This window comes from Erythrolamprus reginae, chromosome 2, assembly GCF_031021105.1.
Source record: "Erythrolamprus reginae isolate rEryReg1 chromosome 2, rEryReg1.hap1, whole genome shotgun sequence".
In the NCBI taxonomy this organism is placed as follows: domain Eukaryota; kingdom Metazoa; phylum Chordata; class Lepidosauria; order Squamata; family Dipsadidae; genus Erythrolamprus; species Erythrolamprus reginae.
In genome coordinates, this window is record NC_091951.1 from 73,657,131 (window position 1) to 73,680,077 (window position 22,947).

The following is a 22,947-nucleotide window of genomic DNA, read 5'->3' on the forward strand; positions in this document are numbered from 1 at the left end:
TACTGTTTTTATGAACCATTTTGTGTAATATTCTCTTGCCTAGCAAATGCATCAGTGAAACAGCAGTATTATGATAATATACGCTGGATTCAGGAAGCCAGAAAACATAATTTGGTATGTAACTCCATCTACAATGATTTTTAATTGGAATACAATGACATTATTTCATATTTTTATTCTATTTATTCTTATGATTTTTAATTCACCATTCTGCCCATAAGATACTTAAGGTGATCTACAATGTTAAAAGATGTCTTAAAATCATTTTTTGAAAGAACATGTAGCAGATTTATCATCCCAATTCCATTCCGCAGTGGGGCATCCAATCAAAATCAAGACCACTTCATGCTTGTCTGTTGAAGCAATCTCCACATACTGTAATCTAATCTCTTTCTATTAATCTCATCTTGACCTACTTCTTGGGCTTAACAGGACCCTCATGGTTATTTTTTTTGTTTTAAAAAATATATATTTTACTCAAAAATCAGAGGCCAAGGAGAAGATAAGGATGTTTATTAGACTCTGTAAATAGAAAAAGTTTGGACAGAAGGCTGCCATCTACAGCCTACATGGTATGAATAGAAGATAATATTTGTAATTCAAAGTTGAACTATAGAGGTCCTTGGTGCTCTCTGCGTTTTGTGATTTTCTTGCAGACCGTTCATTACCAAACTAGGTAAAATATTACCTACTTTGGTGATAAAACATCTGCAAGAAAAACCTGGCTCAGAGAGCACCAGGGACCCCATAATAACTCTAAAGCCTTACATACAAAATGTCCCTGGTTTGAAACCAGCAGTATATTTTTCAATTAATATTTTTCTTTCTTTGAGTCACATATTTTTCTGAAGCATTTTCTCATTTAAAAAAGGAATTCAGTAGCTCAGGAAATGAAAATAGTAATGCAAAAGAAAATATTTCTACTGAGTTTTAAATCAGGAATATTTTGCACATCAGGCAAGGGTTATAACTATTATCCTAGTAAGGAACATCTGTTGTCACAGCATCTGCAGCAGATGTTACAGAGGGAAGATGAAAGAAAGGAATTTCTTTCCAGCAGCAGGGGAATTAATCATGGTAGCTTGAACTCTAGGCTGAATACCTTACAAGACAGGACTGTCTTAAATTTGGTTTGAAGTTAAATCAATGAGTACACAGCATAAGGGTGCCACATACCGTAGATATGCCTTATATGTGAATTTTGGATTTTCATGCTATGCCATGGCAAGCAAGATTAGGCCCTATTAGAAGGATGGCTACTGTCTCCTGGTGAATTTCAGGCCATAGAATTAGCAGTTAGCAGAATTAGCAGTTATTCTAGCAATTATTGGCCAAGTGTGATTCGATACACAAGGAATTTGTCTTTAGTGCATATGCTCTCGGTGTACATAAAAAGACAATTGCTGCACGAATCCCAGTGACCGATTAGGTCCCACAGAGTTGGCCTTCTCCGGGTCCCGTCGACTAAGCAATGTCGTTTGGCGAGCCCCAGGGGAATAGCCTTCTCTGTGGTGGCCCCGGCCCTCTGGAACCAACTCCCCCCCAAAGATTAGAACTGCCCCCACCCTCCCTGTCTTTCGTAAACTACTCAAGATTCACTTATACCGCCAGGCATGGGGGAGTTGAGATATTCCTTCCCGCTAGGCCATTACAATTTATGCATGGTATGTTTGCACATATGTTTAGTTTTATAATAAGGGTTTTTAGTTGTTTTAGTATTGGATTGTTACATGCTGTTTTTATCATTGTTGTTAGCCGCCCCGAGTCTACGGAGAGGGGTGGCATACAAATCCAATAAATAAATAAATGAATGAATGAATGAATAAATAAATAAATAAATAAACAAATAAATAAATAAATAAATAAATAAATAAATAAATGAATGAATGAATGAATAAACAAACAAACAAACAAACAAATAAAAATATATATTAATAACATTGCCTCACCAGCTTTATCAATGATAAAATCAGACTCAGAATCTGTGTGTCTGTTTATTCTCTGGAAGCACTCTGAATATTTCATCTGAAGGATTTATAGATTAAAATCTAATTTCAAATACAACTTAATTCTAATTTGCTTTCATTGGAATATAGTTCTTATAGGATGACTATCCCCCCCAAAAAATCCTTTAGATGAGTAATTTTTAATTCCAGGAAAAATCAAATGCAATCATTGCAAATTTTTCTATATTACGGGCAAGGAAATCTTTCTTTTTAGATTCTAGTCCCCATATACAAAAACATATATAACATCACATATACCTTAATATAAATATATTATCACTTAAAAACAGTAATATAATAACCCAATTTTAATTTTATTGTTCAATCTGTCTCAATCTTTTCTCTCTCCACTCTTTCTATCTCCACCTACTTTCTTACACCTTCTCTCCCTTTTCCTAGTATCATGTCCTCCTCCTTCCTTCTCTACCTCCCCTTCTACTGTCTCTCTCTCCTTCCTACCACCTCTCATATCTTCTTTCCCCTATCCTACTACTAGGAAGGGACACACACTTGACTAGTGTTCCTCTTGGGGCAGTGGAGATATAATCTGGATTTAAGGGGTATAGATGTTTTTCCCTTATCATGGTCAGATCATTTCTTGCTGAGGTTAGACTTTAAGGCACCACTCCCCCATCACAGGGAGGTTACGTGGTTCTGCCCCAGACACCTAATGGACCCTGTAGGGTTCCAGAGGGAGCTTGGGGAAATATCTGAATCCCTTGTCCACAATCCAGCAGAATCCCTGGTAGTCGCCTGGAACAGAGTCCCTATGGAGTTGGGTGGCATAGAAATTGAATAAACAAACAAGCAAGCAAATGAATAAACCACTCCAAACTCGATTGCAGAAAATACAACTTCAGTAACAGAGTGGTTAGTGCCTGAAATGCACTACCTGACACTGTTGTTGCGTCCTGAAACTCCCATAACTTTAATCTTAGACTGTCTACTGTTGACCTCATCCCATTCCTAAGATGTCTATAAGGGGCGTGCATAAGTGCACCACCATGTCTACCGTCGCTGTCCTACTGTCTCCGTTTTTTTCATATCCATTTATTACGTTCATATTTATGTTTATACTATACCTGTTATCTTGCACATGTTTGACAAACTAACTAACTAACTAACTAACTAACTAACTAACTAACTAACTAACTAAATAAATAAATAAATAAATAAATAAATAAATAAAGTAAATATTATGAAAACTAAATGGAGACAAAATCATAGGCAGGAATCCTTAATTATGGAAGATGGATATGTGTAAATTCACTGTCCTGGCTTTCATCATTAATCAGACTGACATTGTCTCTGATCCACATCTGGACTGTCGCGATAACATGTGTGTGTGTGTGTGTGTGTGTGTGTGTGTGTGTGAATTCATGGATCATTATATTATTTCTATATTTTAGATTGTTGGTTCCCAAGCCAGAATTCTGTATTCTGATCAGAAAGGCCGTGTAGCTATTGCAGTGGCTATTAACAAAGGCATTGCTGAAGGAAGAATTAAGGTACAGTTCTCCTGTGTTTTTATTCAAGGTAACCTGTTAATTTTCTTTGACATGGTAGATTGAATTGGAGATTGAAAAGGTCATACTGAGAGAAATACAGTAGATGATGGGACAAGAATGTTTCTTATAAAAATGCAAACCATGTAAAGTCAATGAATTTCCAGTACAGTAACAAAGACTAATTGTATGAAATGAGTGTGGCTACAATATAATATTAACCATAGGTTGTAAACATATCCCATGTCCTCTTACTGAATAATTTCTTATTGAAAAACCTCACAGTGTTTCGTAATTTAATGAAGGGAGGTCTTGTATACTTCCCAGTTCTTTCATTATACAGATGAGGTGCAGAGCCCCAAAGACCAAATTCAACATCACAACCTACAATTTTACAGCTTCTGGAACTATCAGTTTTCAGGTGCATGGTTTCGCAGCTTTTCTGGCACTAAAAATGCAAATATCAGATTGCTGATTTGCCAATTCAGGAATTTTACCTTTAACAGAACAATTGATCTCTTCATCTAAATGAACAGAATTATGCCAAGTTGATTCCATTCTATTCTCCCCACCACCCCTGTAAAACTGTACTTCTTTTTCAGGCACCCGTTGTTCTTAGTCGAGACCACCATGATGTGAGTGGGGCAGACAGTCCTTACCGAGAAACCTCAAATATCTATGACGGTTCTGCATTTTGTGCAGGTTAGCTAAATAGATTGCAAGTATGTTTAGTAAACATAATTTATGAGATGAATAACTACATTTCTATAACTGGTATTTCATTTCCCATAATGGTTGCTTGTAAATCAAACTCCCCCGAAACTGCAGCACCTTGGAGAGTAATCCTGCTGTTAGTTCAGAGCAGATCTTTGATCAGGTCCAAGAAGTAGACAGAAAAGCTAATAGGATAGAATTCTTTATTGGCCAAGTGTGATTGGACATATAAGGAATTTATCTTTGGTGCTCTCAATGAACATAAAAGAAAATATTCATTTGTCAAGAATCATGTGGTACAACACTTAATGATTGTCATAGGGGTCAAATAAGCAATGAAGAAGCTATCAATATTAATAAATCTTAGGATACAAGCAACAAGTTACAGTCATACAGTCCTAAGTGGGAGAAAAAGGATTATAAGAATGATGAGAAAAAACTAGTAGAAATAAAAGTGTAGGCAGTAAAAAGTTTGACAGTGTTGAGGGAATTATTTGTTTAGTAGAGTGATGGCATTTGGGAGAAAACTGTTCTTTTGTCTAGTTGTCTTGGTGTACAGTGCTCTGTAGCGGCGTTTTGAGGGTAGGAGTTGAAACAATTTGTGTCCAGGATTGGATGGGTCAGTAAATATTTTCAGCATCCTCTTTTTGACTCCTGCAGTGTACAGGTCCTCAATGGAAGGCAGTTTGGCAGCAATTGTTTTTTCTGCAGTCCTGATTATCCTCTGAAATCTGTGTCAGTCTTGTTGGTTTTATGTATTTATGTATTTATGTATTTATTTATTTATTTATTTATTTTGTCCAATACACAATGAAGGTTATAGAGAATATACACATAGTAAAATATATCAAAGAAAGAATAGGAGAAAAGATATAAGAATAAAATATGTCAATGGAAAATAGAGGAAAAGATATAGGTATGGAAGAAAGGATATTGCAGAACCAAACGGTCAGGGAGAAATTGCATCTTGCAAGATGAGATGTTAAAAAGGTAAGAAGGGAAGAGAAATCTGTATTTGTAGGCTAAACTATAGAAAATATTTAGGGGAAAAAAGGGACACAGGAGTTCTCTGCTGGTGATCTTTGGGGCAGAAGGAAACCAGGAAAAAAAGAGATATTAGAATGGAATATTTTGAATCCGAGAGTATTCCACATTGTAACACTTTGTAATAGGGATTAAAGTATGTTTTAATTATGTGTAATCTGAAGATAGTTCTAGAATGGCCAAATATAACAGAAAGCAAAATGTATTTTAAAGGGAAAATTTCAAACAATAATAGCTTTGAGGCTTATATAGCACCCTATATTGTTTTACAGCACTCTCTTAGCTGTTTACAATATAAGCATTATTTGCCTACTGTTCCCAACAATCTGGGACCTCATTTTATACAATAGAATAGAATAGAATAGAATAGGATTCTTCTTCTGTACATATTTTGTATTAGATAAGTATATTTACAATGATTTATTCTCATTCAATTGCATAACTCTCTTTCTTTGTGTTTTTAGACTAATTCATTGCATATAAAATCTACTACTGGCTTTTATATTCAAGTGATTTGTCATTGAGTTATTTTGTCTGGTTTGCAGATTTATTAAGCTATATGATTTGATTTTGTATTTGTGGAAAACTATATTTGTTGTCTTCCATGCTGCTAAAGTAATATATATTATTTAATGTTTTATTGATATGTGGTGTAATATACCTGTTTTTACATTTCCTATGTGTGGGAGAGGTGATTAATTTTGAGTTTTCTTAAGTTTGGCATGTATTTTTTCTGCTTCATTTTTTCTGACTCATTTTTGTGTGTATCAGTGGACATGGAAGAAATTATTCATTTTCTAGATTTGTATCTCTAGGACAATGATTGCAAACCTATGGCACAGGTACCACAGGTGGCGTACAGAGCCATATCTGCTGGCACGTGAGCCGTTGGCCTAGTTCAGCTCCAACATGCTCACACAGAGGCTCTGGGGGGGGGCATTTTCAGCTTCCAGGGGGCCTCCGGGGAGGATGGGAGAGGGTGTTTTTACCCTCCCCCTGCTGTAGGGGAGTGTTTGGAGCCTGGGTAGGGCAAAACACGAGCCTACTGGGACCACCAGAAGTTGGGAAACAGGCCATTTCTGGCCTCTAAATGGCCTCTGGGGGGGCAGGGAAAGCTGTTTTTGCCCTCCCCAGGTATTAAATTATGGGTGTAGGCACTCGCAGATGCGCAATAGTGCACACATATGCCGTTTCGACACCTGAGGAAAAAAAGGTTCACCATCACTGCTCTAGGAGCTTCTCAGTGTCCTGTTTTCTCAAAAGATAAGCCCTCTAGACTTTGGATTAAAAAAAATACAAGTGAAACAGCAATACCTGGATAGAGCTGCCCCCTCCAGTTCTTGAAAGAAAGATTCTTCTTCTCCTTTACCATTGAACACTGTTGTCACGTCTTTCTTTTTCTTCCCTAACAGATATGGCTGTTCAGAATTTTGTAGGAGATGCGTTTAGAGGAGCAACCTGGGTTGCCTTACACAATGGTGGTGGTGTTGGCTGGTAAGGAGATTTTTCCTTTAAAGAGAGAAAAAAAAGATGATCAATGGAAGTCATAGGAAGATGGAAAGATATATGGCGCGGCAGCTTTTCATTGTAGCAAAATTAGTTTTTTGCTAAGGAAATCTGATATGGTTTACTTCCCTAAATGTGTAGTATAGGAATTAGCATTCACTTCCAATTCTGTATTCTCGCATCAGCCTTCAAAATGTCGATGACTCCCATCAAACAATAATTACATCTGTGATCTTTGGACACCAATATACAGTAGTACCTCTAGATACGAGCTGCTCCACATGCGAGTATTCCAAGTTACGAGCCATGAGGGGAGAGAAATTTCTGTTCCAGACCCAAGCTCAAATTCGGGATACGAGCCGAGCGTCCACTAGGTGGCGCAAGAATACTTGCTTCTGGTTATCTCGGAGGGGAAAAACAAAGTCTAAAGCCATTTGTTCCAGATACGAGTTGTTCGACATACAAGCTCCCTTCTGGAATGAATTAAACTCGTATCTAGAGGTACTACTGTATTATTATTATTATTATTATTATTATTATTATTATTATTATTATTATTATTATTATTTAGATTTAGATTTATATGCCGCCCCTCTCCGGAGACTCACCATATCAGGAGTAGGTTCTGGTTTCTCCCACTACTAGTTTGCTCTGAAGCGCAATAATAATAATAATAAAAATCTTCTGTGCAGAAGCAAAAAACAAGAGAACCAGTTCAAGGGTGAGACAGGCCTGGGTCACTGCCAGTTCCAGCGTCCTAGGCCGCCAAGTTACTCCCAGTTTCATAGAACCAGTCCGAACTGGGAGGAGCCCATCTCTGCCCCATCAGCAGGATTTGCTGATATAAAACAGATCAGGTGTGCAGCCATCTTTTTCTTCGCTTCTGCCCCGAATTGTTTTTAATGTGTTTTTTAAAGAGCATACAGGGAAGAACTCATTCAAACTTTTGGTCATTCTGAGCTCCTCACATCTGCCATTTAGCAGCAGTGGTCTCTCCAGAGGACCTCCAAGCAAAAATTTGAGGCCCTAGTGGGTGGGTTAAGCATTAGGCCTCCAAAGATGAGAAGAACAGCCTACTGTGTTTTGAAGGACATAAATAATAATAGAATACATTAAAATCATATATGCTTCCTCCCTAACAAGTCCATTAAGCCCAAGCACTAAAAAGACTTCTAAAAGTTACAACTCAGTCCCCCCTGCCTTGCTGCAGCTATAAAAATCTTTTGAATGTCACGTGGATGTCACCAGTAAGTGACAGGGTAAAACAAATGTGGGCTTTATTTGGAGACGTAGTGAGATTTAACAGGTAGAATTGCGATGAATGAGAAAGAAGCAGGCATTCCCATGAGAAAGAAGCAGGCATTCCCAGTCTATGGAGAGGGGCGGCATACAAATTTAATAAATAAATTTAATAAATAAATACTCTTAAAAATCATGCAGCTCGCCCACAAAGAGTATTTGCCAAACTCTGATAGTACAATTTTGTCTAATTCTTTCATAATTTCTTTAGAGCAGTTATGGGGGAATAGGAATGATTCATCTCCCAGTAGTTTTCTGTTGTCATTCCAGGCTTTATGTTTGAAAGGATCAAAAGTTGGAAATACTCTAAGCTGGAGACTGGGCAGGCTATTGCTCAATTTCAGTGAGATGACCTTTAGGTGCTTGATTGGGACCATATGCAGCTCATGGCACATGAGTTCCCTATCCTTGCTTTAGGGAACAGACATATTAGTTAAAGCACTTCCACAGGGTTCTTCAGTTCCTTGGACAATTTCAATTCCAAGATCCAATTTGGGTTGGTCACTGGGAACCGAGATTTTGTCTTCTGAGCTTTCAGATTTGTGCTGGAACCCATCTTTAGGAAACGTGTCTCTAGCAGATTGTGTGCTGTTCACTTATTTATTTTATTTATTTATTTTATTTATTTATTTTGTCCAATACATAATACACATTGAAGAGAATAGATAATATAATATAAAAAGAATAGGTAATATAAATATAGAAAAGGATGGAAGAAAAGATATAAAAGTATAGGAGAACATATATGAAAGGAAGAAAAGATAAATGAGATAAGGAGAGACAATTGGACAGGGGACGGAAGGCACACTGGTGCACTTATTTATTTATTTATTTATTTATTTATTTATTTATTTATTTAGTCCAATACACAATGAGAGTTTTAGTGTGTGTGTGTGTGTATATATATATACATATATATGTCACATGTTGTTGGTTTTTTGCTGAATTTGAAAATTAAGGGAGACTAGGATAGATCAATTTCGGCCTTATTTTGGCCTCATCAGCTAGCCATACCCACTGGGACTTGAACCTGCAACCTTTCCCTTGTAAGGCAGAGAATTATCCAGTATCCAATCCCTTCACACACACACACACACACACACACACACACACACACAGTAAAATACATGATGAAGGTTATAGAGGAGATACTCATAGTAAAATATATCTATGAATGAATGAATAGAAAAGAAGATATAGTAATAGAACATATCAATGAAAGAATAAATATCAATGAAAGAACATATCAATGAAAGAATAAGAACAACAGGCACTATAAAAACCACACACAGAACAGCACATACTCTGCTAGAGACACATTTCCTAAAGCATCCAAAAGCTCGGAAGACAAAACTTCTCATCCCGGTGATCTATCCAGATTGGATCCTGCAACGTTATCCTAGGACCCATATTTGCCTTCATTCATATTTTGATTCCATTAGATTCCAGATAGAGCTGCCCTCTTGGGGCAAAGGGGAATTTTATGACAATGAAATAGGATTTCTGTAGGAAGACATTGTTATGTATGGTATGAAACCTTTGACTATCTGGCTCAGTATTTGTTACATTAGCCTTCCTCGTTAGCTTTTCCCTTGGTGGTGATTCTGACAGGAGACAGACACACTAATAGGGTCAAAAGTAATCATTTGTGTTGTTCAGAATCCTTACCCACTTTGCCTGTAAGGCACCTTTGTGTCTCTTGTCCCTATGCCAGAGAAAGTCTGGCAAGGTTTCATTTCATCAAAAATCCCTTCCCTGGGCCAAAAAGGAAGCCAGCAAGGAATTCTGTAACAGAGATGCTTGCTTTTTCAGTGGCCTTTTCTCCCCAGCACCTTTTATAATTAGATAGGCAATATGGGTGAATCACATGGTGGCAATAGGAAGGGCATCTGGTCAGTAAACACTCAGCTCCATTCAATTGCCAGACTCCACCCAGCAAGAGATTATTAAATGATGATGATGGGTGAATCACATGGAGTTTTATCCTTTCCATGATAGCACTGACTAGGTAGTATTCATTTATTCATTTATTTATTGGATTTGTATGTCGCCCCTCTCCGGAGACTCGGGGCGGCTAACAACAGTAATAAAACAATGTACAATAATAATCCAATAAATACTAAAAATGATTTAAAAACCCATTAATATAAAAAACCAAACATACATACAGACATACCACACATGAAATTGTAAAGGCCCAGGGGGAAAGAGCATCTCAATTCCCCCATGCCTGGCGGCAGAGGTGGGTTTTAAGGAGCTTACGAAAGGCAAGGAGAGTAGGGGCAATTCTAATCAATTCTAATCAATTACTCCTATGCAAGACTGGCTCTGCCTGGGGTTAAATATAACTCTCTCTCTCTCTCTTTCTCTCTCTCTCTGTGTTTGTGTGTGTGTGTGTGAGCTTGTTTTACACTGTACATTTAAATGTGCAAGGACAACAAACAACTTTATTCTTTTGTGATTAGTAAGTACCCTGCAGCATATTTATATGTTCTAAGCCGCCCTGAGTCCTTGGAGAGGGGAGACATATAAATCCAATAAACAAACAAGTAAACAAACAAATATACATACATACATGTATGTGTGTGTGTGTGTGTGTGTGTGTATGTAGGTATGTGTGTGTGTATGTATATATATAGTGTATATACCACCAGGCAAACCACCAGACAATCACTACACTGCAGCAAATGTGCAACTTAAATATGCTTTAAATATTCTGGTAGCCCTAAACCTAAAGGTAGGCAAAGTGAGGCTTTTTAATTTCATGGGCCTCCATTTGTGCATGCATGCCCTTGACCTGTCTGTGAACAATTGCCCCAAATTGTGAGTGTGCTTAACCCACAAAAGCTACACAAATACATCATTACAATTTGATTCATCTAAACATCTTACCCCCCCCCAAATTGCCAAAAAATCAAGAAACTTTATTATTATTATTTTTTAAAAAATCCTCTTGCTTTTGCCCATATGCACGACAAGGACCTCTCTGTTTTTGTACTACCTTTTAAGAAATTTGTTTCCTTCACTTTATCTCTATTTCACTTATGTTTTAAAATGCATTTTCTCCTGATAATGCAGAAGCAAGATACTTTATTTTGACTGACGTGACTTGCAACAACTAATTTGACATCATCACGATGGAATTTCAAACCGCTGTGTAATAAACTTAAATAAGTTTGCCTTAAATTGTCTGGACTTTACGGCAACAGCTACTTAATCTCAGACATGTTGGCATTTTCATTATTTGTCTGAACAAGTACATTTTAGATAGCCCAGTCCTGGAGGGGGGGCACTGCAGTAGGCAGGCTCAAAAACCCTTGGCATTCACACTAAGATAACAATTGAGAGTACACTGTACTGTACTGTAAACATTGTAAAACTAATAATGTAAAGATAATACGACGTTTGCCTCCTTATCCCATATTAAAAATCTCATTTCTTCTCATGTACCTTAAGAAATTTTCAACAATGAAGTTACCTAATTTTAGAATGGTAAACCTCCTTAAAGGTCATCGTTTATATGTTTTGCTGCCCACCCAGAAGGAGAGAGGAGGGTGTGAGGGAAGCAGAGGAATAAATCCAGTCAGACTCCTACTCTGTGGGAGAAAACGTGCAGTACCAACATTCCCGACAGATGACTCAACTGCACACTTACAGTAATTATACCTAATTTCTCTGGCACATGTAGTAGTTATGCTTTTCTAGAACAATAATTTTACTTTTCCACAGATTTGGGGTAATTTTCAAAATGCAGCCACGCGAGCGGTCATGGGTCTCCCTAGGCATGGCCATGTCTCTCCAACACTCCGCGGACTGCATTGGTTGCTGATCGGTTTCCATATGCAATTCAAAGTGTTGGTTATGACCTTTAAAGCCCTACATGGCATCGGACCAGATTACCTGCAGGACCGCCTTCTTCCACATGAATCCCAGCGACCGGTTAGGTCACATAGAGTCGGCCTTCTCCGGGTCCCATCAACTAGACAATATCGCTTAGTGGGACCTAGGGGAAGGGCCTTCTCTGTGGTGGCCCCGGCCCTCTGGAACAAGCTCCGCCCAGAAATTCATAACGCCTCCACCCTCCTCGCCTTCCACAAGTGTCTAAAGACTCATTCGTGCCACTAGACCTGGGGCTACTAACTGCTTACCCCCTGGCCAATGAATGAAATGGATGCTTGTTGTTTAAATGAGAGTGACTGTTTTTAAAATGTACTGGGGTTTTAGACTAATTAGGTTTTAAATTTAATTGGATTTCAGAAGTTTTAATTGTCTTTATATGTTGTAAGCCGCCCCAAGTCCTAGGAGAGGAGCGGTAAGTAAGTAAGTAGGTAGGTAGGTAGGTAGGTAGGTAGGTGTTAGATATTTGCCTGGGTGACCTACCCAGACAGGGTAAAAGTCAAAAGTTCAGATTTGTTTATTGCATGTTGATTGGTTGCCTTCTTTTGGTGCTTAAAATGTATCTTTGTAAAACTGCCCTGTTGCTGGGCTAGATTGTATAAATAGGAGAACTGTCATTGTATAGAGCTCTCAATACTCCATTGCTTCTTGACTGAATTGACTTCCTTGTCCTGTTAGCGAAATAAACCTTGCTTGATTCAGCCTTGCTTTGAGAGTTATTACAGTAGGTAGGTAGGTAGGCAGACAGACAGACAGACAGACAGACAGACAGACAGCTTATAGTGGCTCTAGAAGCCTACAGGTTAGCTGGTGACTTAAAGCATTCCATAAAAACTACTCCACAAAGGGCCGGTTTGGTCTATTTATTAAGGCACCAGGAATTCATGAATTCCATGAATTCTAGTCCTGCCTTAGCCATAAAAATTGGCTGATTGACTTTGACTTTGATTGACTTTGGGCAGGTCACTCTCTCTCAGTCCAAACCACTTCACAGGGCGGTTGTTGTGGGTAAAAATAGGAGGAGGAAGGTTTGTTGGATATGTTCACTGCCTTGAGTTATGTGTAAAAATAATAAAGGAGGATAAGAATATATAAACACATACATAAAGAAAAATAACTAAAACTCTAATTCTTCCAAAGAGAATTGGGATGTGGAATTCAGGAGAAGAATGAATTAGAAGTTTCTTGGTTCCCAAGCGACCCTGGCCAGAAGTCCTCAGAAAAGCAAGGAGGTTAAGAAATATATTTTGTTTAACTGGTCCTAAAATGTAGACCCTCTGCCCAATTTCCCTGGGAACTATATGCAGTAATGTGAATTTGGCAGGAAAAATATGGAGTGGCTATGCCAGGTTTTGTGTCTATTTTTCCTAGTATTGCTTTAACTCTGTTCTATAGCTTTGTTTTTTTTTTAAATTTATTCTTGTATTTTTATTCATTACATTTTTAAACCACTCATCTCCCTCCCTGAAGCACTCTTGTTCCCATTCTCTGTCCTTCCATCTCTCTGTTTGTCTATGCTAAGTTTCAATATGCAGATCTTAGTCTTAAGCACCTTCATTCTGCTCTCCTGTTTCCTCAAGTCTTTCTTTTGCTGTCCTTATTACAACCAAACTCCTTTATTCTTTCTTACTTTAGTGCTGGGTTTTCTACCGTGGTGCACTCCCCTACCACTTAAACTTTAATAGCCCTGTTTAGGATGGAAATTGGAGCTGTTCATTGAAAACTCCACTTCTAGTTGAAGAGGATGGCAGATTCCCAGGCTAGAATTCAGCCGGCTATCAGATTTTGAATTTGACACAACTTTCCACACACTAAACATTTCCTCCCTAGATAATTTTATTTATTTATTTATTTATTGGATTTGTATGCCGCCCCTCTCCACAGACTCGGGGTGGCTAACAACAATGATAAAAAACAACATGTAACAATCCAATTTAATAAAACAACTAAAAACCCTTATTATAAAAACCAAACATACACACAAACATACCATACATAACTTGTAATGGCCTAGGGAAGGAATATCTTAACTCCCCCATGCCTGGCGACAAAAGTGGGTCTTGAGTAATTTGCGAAAGACAAGGAGGGTGGGGGCCGTTCTAATCTCTGAGGGGAGTTGATTCCAGAGGGCCGGGGCCACCACAGAGAAGGCTCTTTCCCTGGGGCCTGCCAAATGACATTGTTTGGTCGATGGGACCCGGAGAAGGCCAACTCTGTCGGACCTTATCAGCCGCTGGGATTCGTGCGGTAGAAGGCGGTTCTGGATGTATTCTGGCCCAATTCCATGTAGGGCTTTAAAGGTCATTACCAACATAATGTCTTTTTGTGTATAATGGAACCTGTTAATGTATGAGCAGAGGAATCCTTGTTTACCAAGGTTGTGCACAGAAACATTTAGATTGAGATTAGTTGTGAATAACTACTCAGCCACACATAGATATACTAATTTGAATTAAAGTTTACTTTGAGAAATAACATCTTCAGATAAACAGTCTAAAGTCATATACATAGTAAGTCAGAATAACAATCCAAATATTACCAAGTACAGAGTGTTTCTTACCAGTTGTCTTTGTCATAATCGGCAAACAAAAATATCAGACCTAAACACATTTTAGCTGATATACATAACTACAATACAGAGAGATCGCAGAGCTAACCTAACAGTGAGTAGTCATTAACAGCAAGTAGCCAGTCAAAGGGAGACAGAGAGGGTGACTCAGAGAAATAAGCTATAAATTCTAGCTTCCTCCTGCGGCAGTCTGCAACACCTGCAGCCAATATATTGCCAACCCAACAGTTATGGACAGAGTCCTAACAGAACCACTTTAAACCGTTGATTTCCCTCTAGCAATACAAAGTGCACATTTTTGTATATATCTACAGCAGTTCATCAGAGCAGCTCTTTCTTTCATTTTATACACAATTTAATGAATTATTTGCTTTGCGCTTTTCAGCCTTGGAGATAGATTACTGTTGTTGGTTGGCGTACAGATAGACCTCAGTTTACCCCTATAATTGAGCCCAGAATTATGGTCAAAAGCCATTGGGGTCACTCATCATGTGACTGGACCCAAATTTTTGGGAGGGGACATTTTTCACAATAATCATTAAGTGAGCAGGGCAATTGATAAGCAAATTAATTTTCCCCAATGGGCGAGTTTTACTGCCAATCATCATAGGCAAGCAACAAAAACTAGCAAAAATGTCGCAAATTGTGGTCACATGACTGCAGTATGTTGCAATCATCTGTAAAGGTGAGCTGGTTGCCAAGTACTCCTAATGCAATCATGTGTCTACAGGTATGTACAGTATGTGTGTGTGTGTGTGTGTGTGTGAGTGAGTATGTGTGTCTAAGTGTGTGTGTGTGTGTCATAACTCTGGTCACTAAGTGATCATTAATTGAGGACTATCTGTAACTGATGTTTCTGCCTTGAGAAACTCTGGCTCCTAACTTAATTCTCCCACCACTTTCTTCTCCATCCCATTCCCTTCTATGCGCCTAAAATGACCAGGAGCCATTCCTTCTACCTCTTGTTTCAAATTCAAATCCTCCATCTCCATGGTGATTGTTGAGATCATTATGAGAGGAATGGTTGATATTTCCCCTTTTCCTTCAGTCTCCATGTGTGAATGCCTTTAATAATAATAATAATAATAATAATAATAATTTATTAGATTTGTATGCCGCCCCTCTCCGAAGACTCCATTTGGAGTTAACAAATTGCCCATAACTGTCTATTTCCAAGAGCCAATAGAGGTGTATGTCATCCATCCTGACCTACTGCTTATTTTAAGCATATATTTTGCTGTTGATTAATTCCAAAATATTCATTGGGTACAAAAGGAATTGTAGGAAGTTCCATAGATTGTCGCACACATCTTAAGTTAGCATCTAAAATAGCTGGGAAACTCCAAGCCAGGCAGCAAAGTGGAGTCATTCATTCATTCATTCATTCATTCATTCGATTTTTATGCTGCCCTTCTCCTTAGACTCAGGGCGGCTTACAACATGTTAGCAATAGCACTTTTTAACAGAGCCAGCACATTGCCCCCACAATCTGGGTCCTTATTTTACCCACCTCGGAAGGATGGAAGGCTGAGTCAACCTTGAGCCGGTGATGAGATCTGAGCCGCTGACCTTCAGGTCTACAGTCAGCTTCAGTGGCCTGCAGTACCGCACTCTACCTGCTGTGCCACCCCGACTCATACGAGTCAAACGAGGAACTAGCCTGGAGTCCTTAGGCAGCTACGAGAAGCATAAATCTGATCTTCTCCTCCCCCACCCCCAGGCACCACAAGTTTCATGAAACTTTCTCTACTTGTTCTCAAGCTAGTGGATATATGTATGAGCTAACTAATTAATGACCAGCAGAGTTTATGGAGGTAGAGTCAGTAGCCAATATTTTAAACTTTGAATTGCACGCAGTGGCTTTCCTCTTGCTGAGGTGGGAATAGATGTGTGGTCATTCCAATTGTCAGGCCATCTGAATTGAACTCAGCAAAACCTTCTCAGACCACCCACCCCCATATGAACTTAGTTCACTGGGTAGGTATTTTTACAACATACTACACGAACTTACTTTGCTCGATGATTGTTGCACGTCAGTTTGATGTCAGGACCTTTCTTATGTCTGTGGTGGTGAATTGTAGTGTTTCTTTTCCCAGCCTTTCATTTCCCAATGGATTTTTCAATCTGGGAACCAGAAGATGTTGGTGGTTGACATAATTAACATTTCTTCTATGAGAGATTGTAGCTTCTATTATAACTCCTGGACATGGGGAAGAGAACTCTCCTGTTCTGCCACAGATTCCAGGCAAAGGGGGCACTTTTAATAAGAGCCATGGTGGAGCAGTGGTAAGAGTGCAGCACTGCAGGCTACTTCAGCTAACTGCTAGCTGTAGTTCAGCAGTTCAAAACTCACCACTGGCTCAAGGTTGACTCAGCCCTTCCATCCTTCCAAGGTAGGTAAAATGAGGACCCAGATTGTTGGAGCAATATGCTTACTTTCTGTAAACCACTTAGGGAGGGAATTATTGACCCCCTCAGAGAGGGTACACAACTTGGGCATCCTCCTCGATCCACAACTCACATTAGAGAACCATCTTTCAGCTGTGGTGAGGGGGACGTTTACCCAGGTTTGCCTGGTGCAGCAGTTGTGGCCCTATCTGGACCGGGACTCACTGCTCACAGTCACTCATGCCCTCATCACCTCAAGGCTCGACTACTGTAATGCTCTCTACATGAGGCTACCTTTGAAGAGTGTTTGGAAACTTCAGATCATGCAGAATGCAGCTGCGAGAGCAATCATGGGATTTCCCAGATATGCCCATGTCACACCAACACTCCGCAGTCTGCATTGGTTGCCGATCAATTTCCGGTCACAATTCAAAGTGTTGGTTATGACCTATAAAGCCCTTCATGGCATTGGACCAGAATATCTCCGGGGCCACCTTCTGCCGCATGAATCCCAGTTACCGATTAGGTCCCACAGAGTTGGCCTTCTCTGGGTCCCGTCGACTAAACTATGTCGTTTGGCGGGTCCCAGGGGAAGAGCCTTCTCTGTGGCGGCCTCAACCCTCTGGAACCAGCTCCCCCCTGAGATTAGAACTGCCCCCACCCTTCTTGCCTTTCGTAAACTCCTTAAAACCCACCTCTGCCATCAGGCATGAGAGAACTGAGATAACTTCCCCAGGCCTATATTGTTTATGTATGGTATGTTGTGTGCATGTTTTTTTAAATTATGGGTTTTTAGTTTTAATTATTAGATTTGTATTGTACATTGTTTTTCTATTACGGTTGTGAGCCGCCCCGAGTCTACGGAGAGGGGCGGCATACAAATTTAATAAACAAACAAACAAACAAATAAATAAATAAATAAATCTAAGAGCTATTGCTAGAAGTGCTATTGCTATTTTCCATTGACAATATAACTAGCTGCCTGGGTAGAACTATTTTACGTGTGGAATATCCACACCAGACACCCTTAAGCTCCCCACCCCACTTCTGTGTATCGGTCTTATTAATGCCACAAAAATGAAGAGCTGTTTTTGTTATTAAATTTGAAGGGGAGAAGTCATCAATGGAGGATTTGGTCTTGTCCTGGATGGTTCAAAAGGGGCCGAAGAGCGTGCAAAGATGATGTTGAACTGGGATGTTTCTAATGGGGTGAGTAAAAATAGATCAGTTTGAAATTGTTGAACTTTTTAAAAGAAGTGTAAAGGAATAGATCTTGTTATGGAACTTAGTAAATTTGTTACTTGTAGCAAAAGATATTTGGGTAAATTTCTTTGCTATGTACTGTATTTTCCGTTCCATAAGATGCACCCAACCGTAAGACACACCTAGGTTTGGAGGAGGAAAACAAAAAACAAAACTATTAGGCGGAGCCTGAGAGAACCACAGATAGTGCCTGCTCTGCCTGTTGACACTTGCACTGGGGAAAAGAGACAGAAGAGGCGGGCAATGACAAAGACAGCAGAGGCGGGGTTCAGCACTGTAAAAGGACCCTGCCGCTGTGGCCCGACTGCTATTCACCAAAGGACTGACACCCTTTCCACCCACTTTTTGGGGAGGGAAAGTACATCTTATGGAGCAAAACAATCTGGTGCAGTGGTACCTCTACTTAAGAACGCCTCTACTTAAGAACTTTTCTAGATAAGACTTTCCCCCCTCTTCTTAAGAACCATTTTCTACTTAAGAACCCGAGCCCGGAAAAATTTCCCAGGAAATTTGAGAGCGGCACAAAGGCCCAGCCAGTTTCCTGCCATTCCCCCTTTAATCCCGGCCATTTTGAGCTTTTCTGGGCTGCCAGAGGAGTCTTTTGGTGGCGCTTTAAGGAGGCTTTGGCAGTCCAGAACAAACAAAGCATTTTCCTTTCTCTTGGCACTTGGAGAGGGAATAAACCTCTGCCAGCACCCAGAGAAAAGAAATGCTCTCTTTGCTCTGGGCAGCCCTGTTATATTCCCTTGGAGAGGTAATAAACCACTTTGCAGTGGTGACTCCCTCGCGCTGCCTCCCACACACCCGGTGCGAGGTTGCATCCCGGAACATCTTGGCATGGAAAGGCAAAAAGGGGCACTTTGCCCCGGCCGAATCAACTTGGCTTCAGCCAAACCAAGGAATCACCACAGTGAAGGAAAGGCGCCGGCTACAAAGCGAGTGAGCGAGGGAAGAGGGGAGCCCTTCAGCATGGGAAGGAAGAGGAAGCAGGTAGCAGCAGCCACCGCCACCACCTTTTGGTCAAAGGAGCGGGAGGTTCCCCCCTCTTGCCCACCTGGGTTTCTTTGTCTGGTGCAGTGTATGGGAGGCAGTGTCGTGCCGGGTATATGGGAGGCACATGCTCCTCCTCGCCGCCTCAGAGTCCCTCTTTTTTTTTTTAAGCCTTAAAGTTTAGGATTTTTTTATTTCCCTCACCTCACCTTCTTCCTTTGGCAGCAACTGTCTTCCTCCTCTTCCTCTTCCTCTTCCTCCTCCTCCTCCCACCCAAATTCCAAGCTTTTACTCTTTCATAATGGGTTTGCACGCATTATTTGCTTTTACATTGATTCCTATGGGAAAAAATGCTTCTACTTACAAACTTTTCTACTTAAGAACCTGGTCATGAAACAAATTAAGTTCATAAGTAGAAGTACCACTGTACAGTGTTCCCTCAATTTTCGCGGGTTCAAACTTCGCGAAAAGTCTATACCACGGTTTTTCAAAAATATTAATTAAAAAATACTTCGTGTTTTCCCCCCCTATACTACGGTTTTTCCCACCCGATGACGCCATATACGTCATTGCCAAACTTTTGTCCACCTTTAATAAATATATATTTTTAATAAACTTTAATAAATAACCCTGGTGAGTAAAAATCTAAATGGTTGCTAAGGGAATAAGAAATTGCAGTTTAGGGGTTTAAAGTGTTAAGGGATGGCTTGTTATACTGTTCATAGCCAAAAATAGTGTATTTACTTCCGCATCTCTACTTCGTGGAAATTCGACTTTCGCGGGCATTCTAGGAATGCATCCCCCCCGAAAATTGAGGGAACACTGTATATTCTAATGATATACAATACCTTACATATTTTATGGGGTCTTTAGGATTTATTTACTATCTGTATTGGGTAATTACAGAATAAGGAAAAAACCTTTCAGGGCAAAATCCATATCACTTTCCTCTTGATGCTAAAGAAAGATGACATAGAATTTAAGTTGATTCCAGTCACTCCCTCCTAAGGAAGATATCATATTTATATTATGAAAACTCACGGCATCACAAAATCCTGCTTATTCCATTTATTGAAAGTTTATAACTTCCAAATTGGTTTTTCTAAACTAGAATACTGTGAGAATGTCACTCAAGGGCCACAAATACCACTATCTCACAATTCATGCATTCACACCCTATGCTATCTGAACAGTTTGTGTAGTCATCATATTTTCATACCTGCAAGAGTAAGTAAAAGAGTAAAGCGTATTGTTGCTGTGATTTTTGACAGTAATTATATTAATCACCAAAATGGCACCAGCTAAGCATCGTCTTATCAATTATGAGTTTTCTGGATTCAACATCCTATCAAGCTGGCTGTGTTCCCATACTCTATTATACGGGTCTTGATTTGAGTTCCAAGTAGCTTCCAGAAACCATCAGTGGTGTGTTAACTAGGCAGTTAATTGATAGCAGCAACAGCAAGCAGCAGCAGCTCACTATTTTAAAGAATTTCCATTTGACTCAATCAAAGGAGCTGACTTTGCACAATATAATGACTGACAGCTAATGAGAGCATTTGAGAAGAAAGAAAGAAGCATTTGAGAAGACAGTGCCAGCAGGGCCTCACTGGTCCCAACTTAAGGCAAAAATGAATTCGTTTTGATGCCTGCCATTCATCTGTTCCTTCACTGTCAACTGACTAGCTTTTATTGTTAATTGTATTTATATCCCTTCTTTATTTTGCAAAACTCTGAGTGAGGCACCCAGTGTTCCTGCCAGTGAGATGGGTTTGACTGAGAGTGACTAAGTCACCAAGCAAATTTTCAGACCTAAGGGAAGACTAGAATGTAGTCTCCTTATTTCTACCCCACCCTTATTATATATTTTTTCTCTTGGTGGTTATAAACTCATTGGTTAGAACCTAGATGACTGTGTAGGTAGCTGGCTATAATAATAATAGCAATAGCAATAACAATAACAAAACAACAACAACAACAATAATAATAATAATAATAATAATAATTTATTAGATTGTATTCCGCCCCTCTCCGTAAACTCGGAGCGGCTCACAACAAAATAATAACAGTGTAACAAATCTAATATTAAAAACATCTAAAACCCATCATTAAAACCATACAACACAATCATACCATGCATAAACTATATAAGCCTGGGGTATCTCAATTCCCCCATGCCTGGCGATATAGGTGGGTCTTTAACAACTTATGAAAGGCAAGAAGGGTGGGGACGGTTCTAATCTCCGGGGGGAGTTGATTCGAGAGTGCTGGGGTCGCCACAGAGAAGGCTCTTCCCCTGGGGCCCTCCCGACAACATTGTTTAGTTGACAGGACCTGGAGAAGGCTAACTCTGTGGGACCTTATTGGTCTCTGGGATTCGTGCGGTAGAAGATGGTTCCAAAGGTATTCTGGTCCGATGCTATGGAGGGCTTTATAGGTCATTACCAACACTTTGAATTGTGACCGGAAACTAATCGGCAACCAATGCAGCCACAGCTGCTAATTAGGATGGGCAGTAAAGAAGAGGCTGAAGAAAACTGTATTTTGAACATATTTGCCTTCCTTCCCCTCAAACCTAGCAGTGCCTCTTAACTCGATTCAGTGTTGATTACATCTAGAACAAGGCTGTCAACTTGCAATCTGTGGGCTGGATGCATCACAAACTGGCCATGCCCATGCCTGGTTTAGCAAAGGGAGAAAAAGTCCCGATATGTCATGTGATGCCATGAGTTTGATACTCCTGTTCAGGGGTGGGCTACTGCCTGGACAGTGGTGAATGCAGTGGGATAGCAAAAATGGAGCTCCACCCCAGAGTATCCAATTTGCACAGAAAGATATTGAAAGAAAATGTAGGGCGTCCTGCATGAGCCACGCCCACAGTGTGGTAGTAAACATTTTGGTAGCCCTTCATTGCTCCTGTTCTAGAATAAGTGTAGCCCTCCCGCTCCCGCTGCCGGTGCCCTCCCACCGGGCCCCAAAGGACACTTGCCGCCACCGCCAGGGAAGCTCCAGCTGGACAGGGCGCTGCCAATGCCGGTGCTTCCGACCTGGAGCTCCCGCTCGCAGCCGCCGCCCCCAGCTACTGTCCGATGCTGCTGTTGCTGGTGCTCTCCTGCTGGGCCCCAAAGCTCATCTGCCACAAAGAAAGAAGGCGCGAAAAAGGAGGCGCGAAGAATGAAGCTCAGCTTCTGGTCTCGGAAGCTGAGCTTCGCGGCACACCTGACCATGTTTCGCGGCACACTGGTTGAAAAACACTGCTCTAGAAGATATAATGCTGGAACATTTAAATTAGAACTAAAAATACTATCTTTCTGATTCAGGGTATTTATTAAACAGTAACACTTCAGATGCTACTGCAAGAATGTAAAGAAATCACTCAATTTAGGAAAGAGGTGCAAGATGAAATTAATAGGATGTTAAATATAAAATGGGTGATTAAAAAGGAAATGGCAGTATTAATAAGGAGGGATATGGGTGAATTCAGAGAAATTAAGGAAGCAGCTATAGAAAGTGCCCAAGCGGTAATAGTCTTAGGTTGGAAAGATGCAACTAAATGGACAATACAAAATTGGTACATGGTGGAACACATTCAGTTTGAAATTATGGATACAAAAATGAATACAATTAATGAAAATAGAGTGAAAAAACTGATGGGAAGGTAAAATAGGGTTAGAGATTGTATGGTTAGGAGAATTCAAGACCGAGCTATAAAGAATAAACTGGAATCACTCTATAATTTGTAAACAAGGTAACGTTCTTGGTTTAA

The 22,947-nt window shown here is 39.9% G+C and overlaps 1 protein-coding gene across 1 annotated transcript in view; it reads left to right on the forward strand.

The window, feature by feature from the left end:
* UROC1 (urocanate hydratase 1) overlaps window positions 1-22,947 on the forward strand; it is a 57,229-nt gene that overhangs the window by 33,399 nt on the left and 883 nt on the right. The window contains exons 15-19 of the mRNA XM_070738347.1: window positions 44-114; window positions 3,416-3,514; window positions 4,114-4,213; window positions 6,682-6,763; window positions 18,038-18,137. Coding sequence (XP_070594448.1) covers window positions 44-114; window positions 3,416-3,514; window positions 4,114-4,213; window positions 6,682-6,763; window positions 18,038-18,137 — 452 coding nt within the window. The remainder of the gene's footprint in view (window positions 1-43; window positions 115-3,415; window positions 3,515-4,113; window positions 4,214-6,681; window positions 6,764-18,037; window positions 18,138-22,947) is intronic.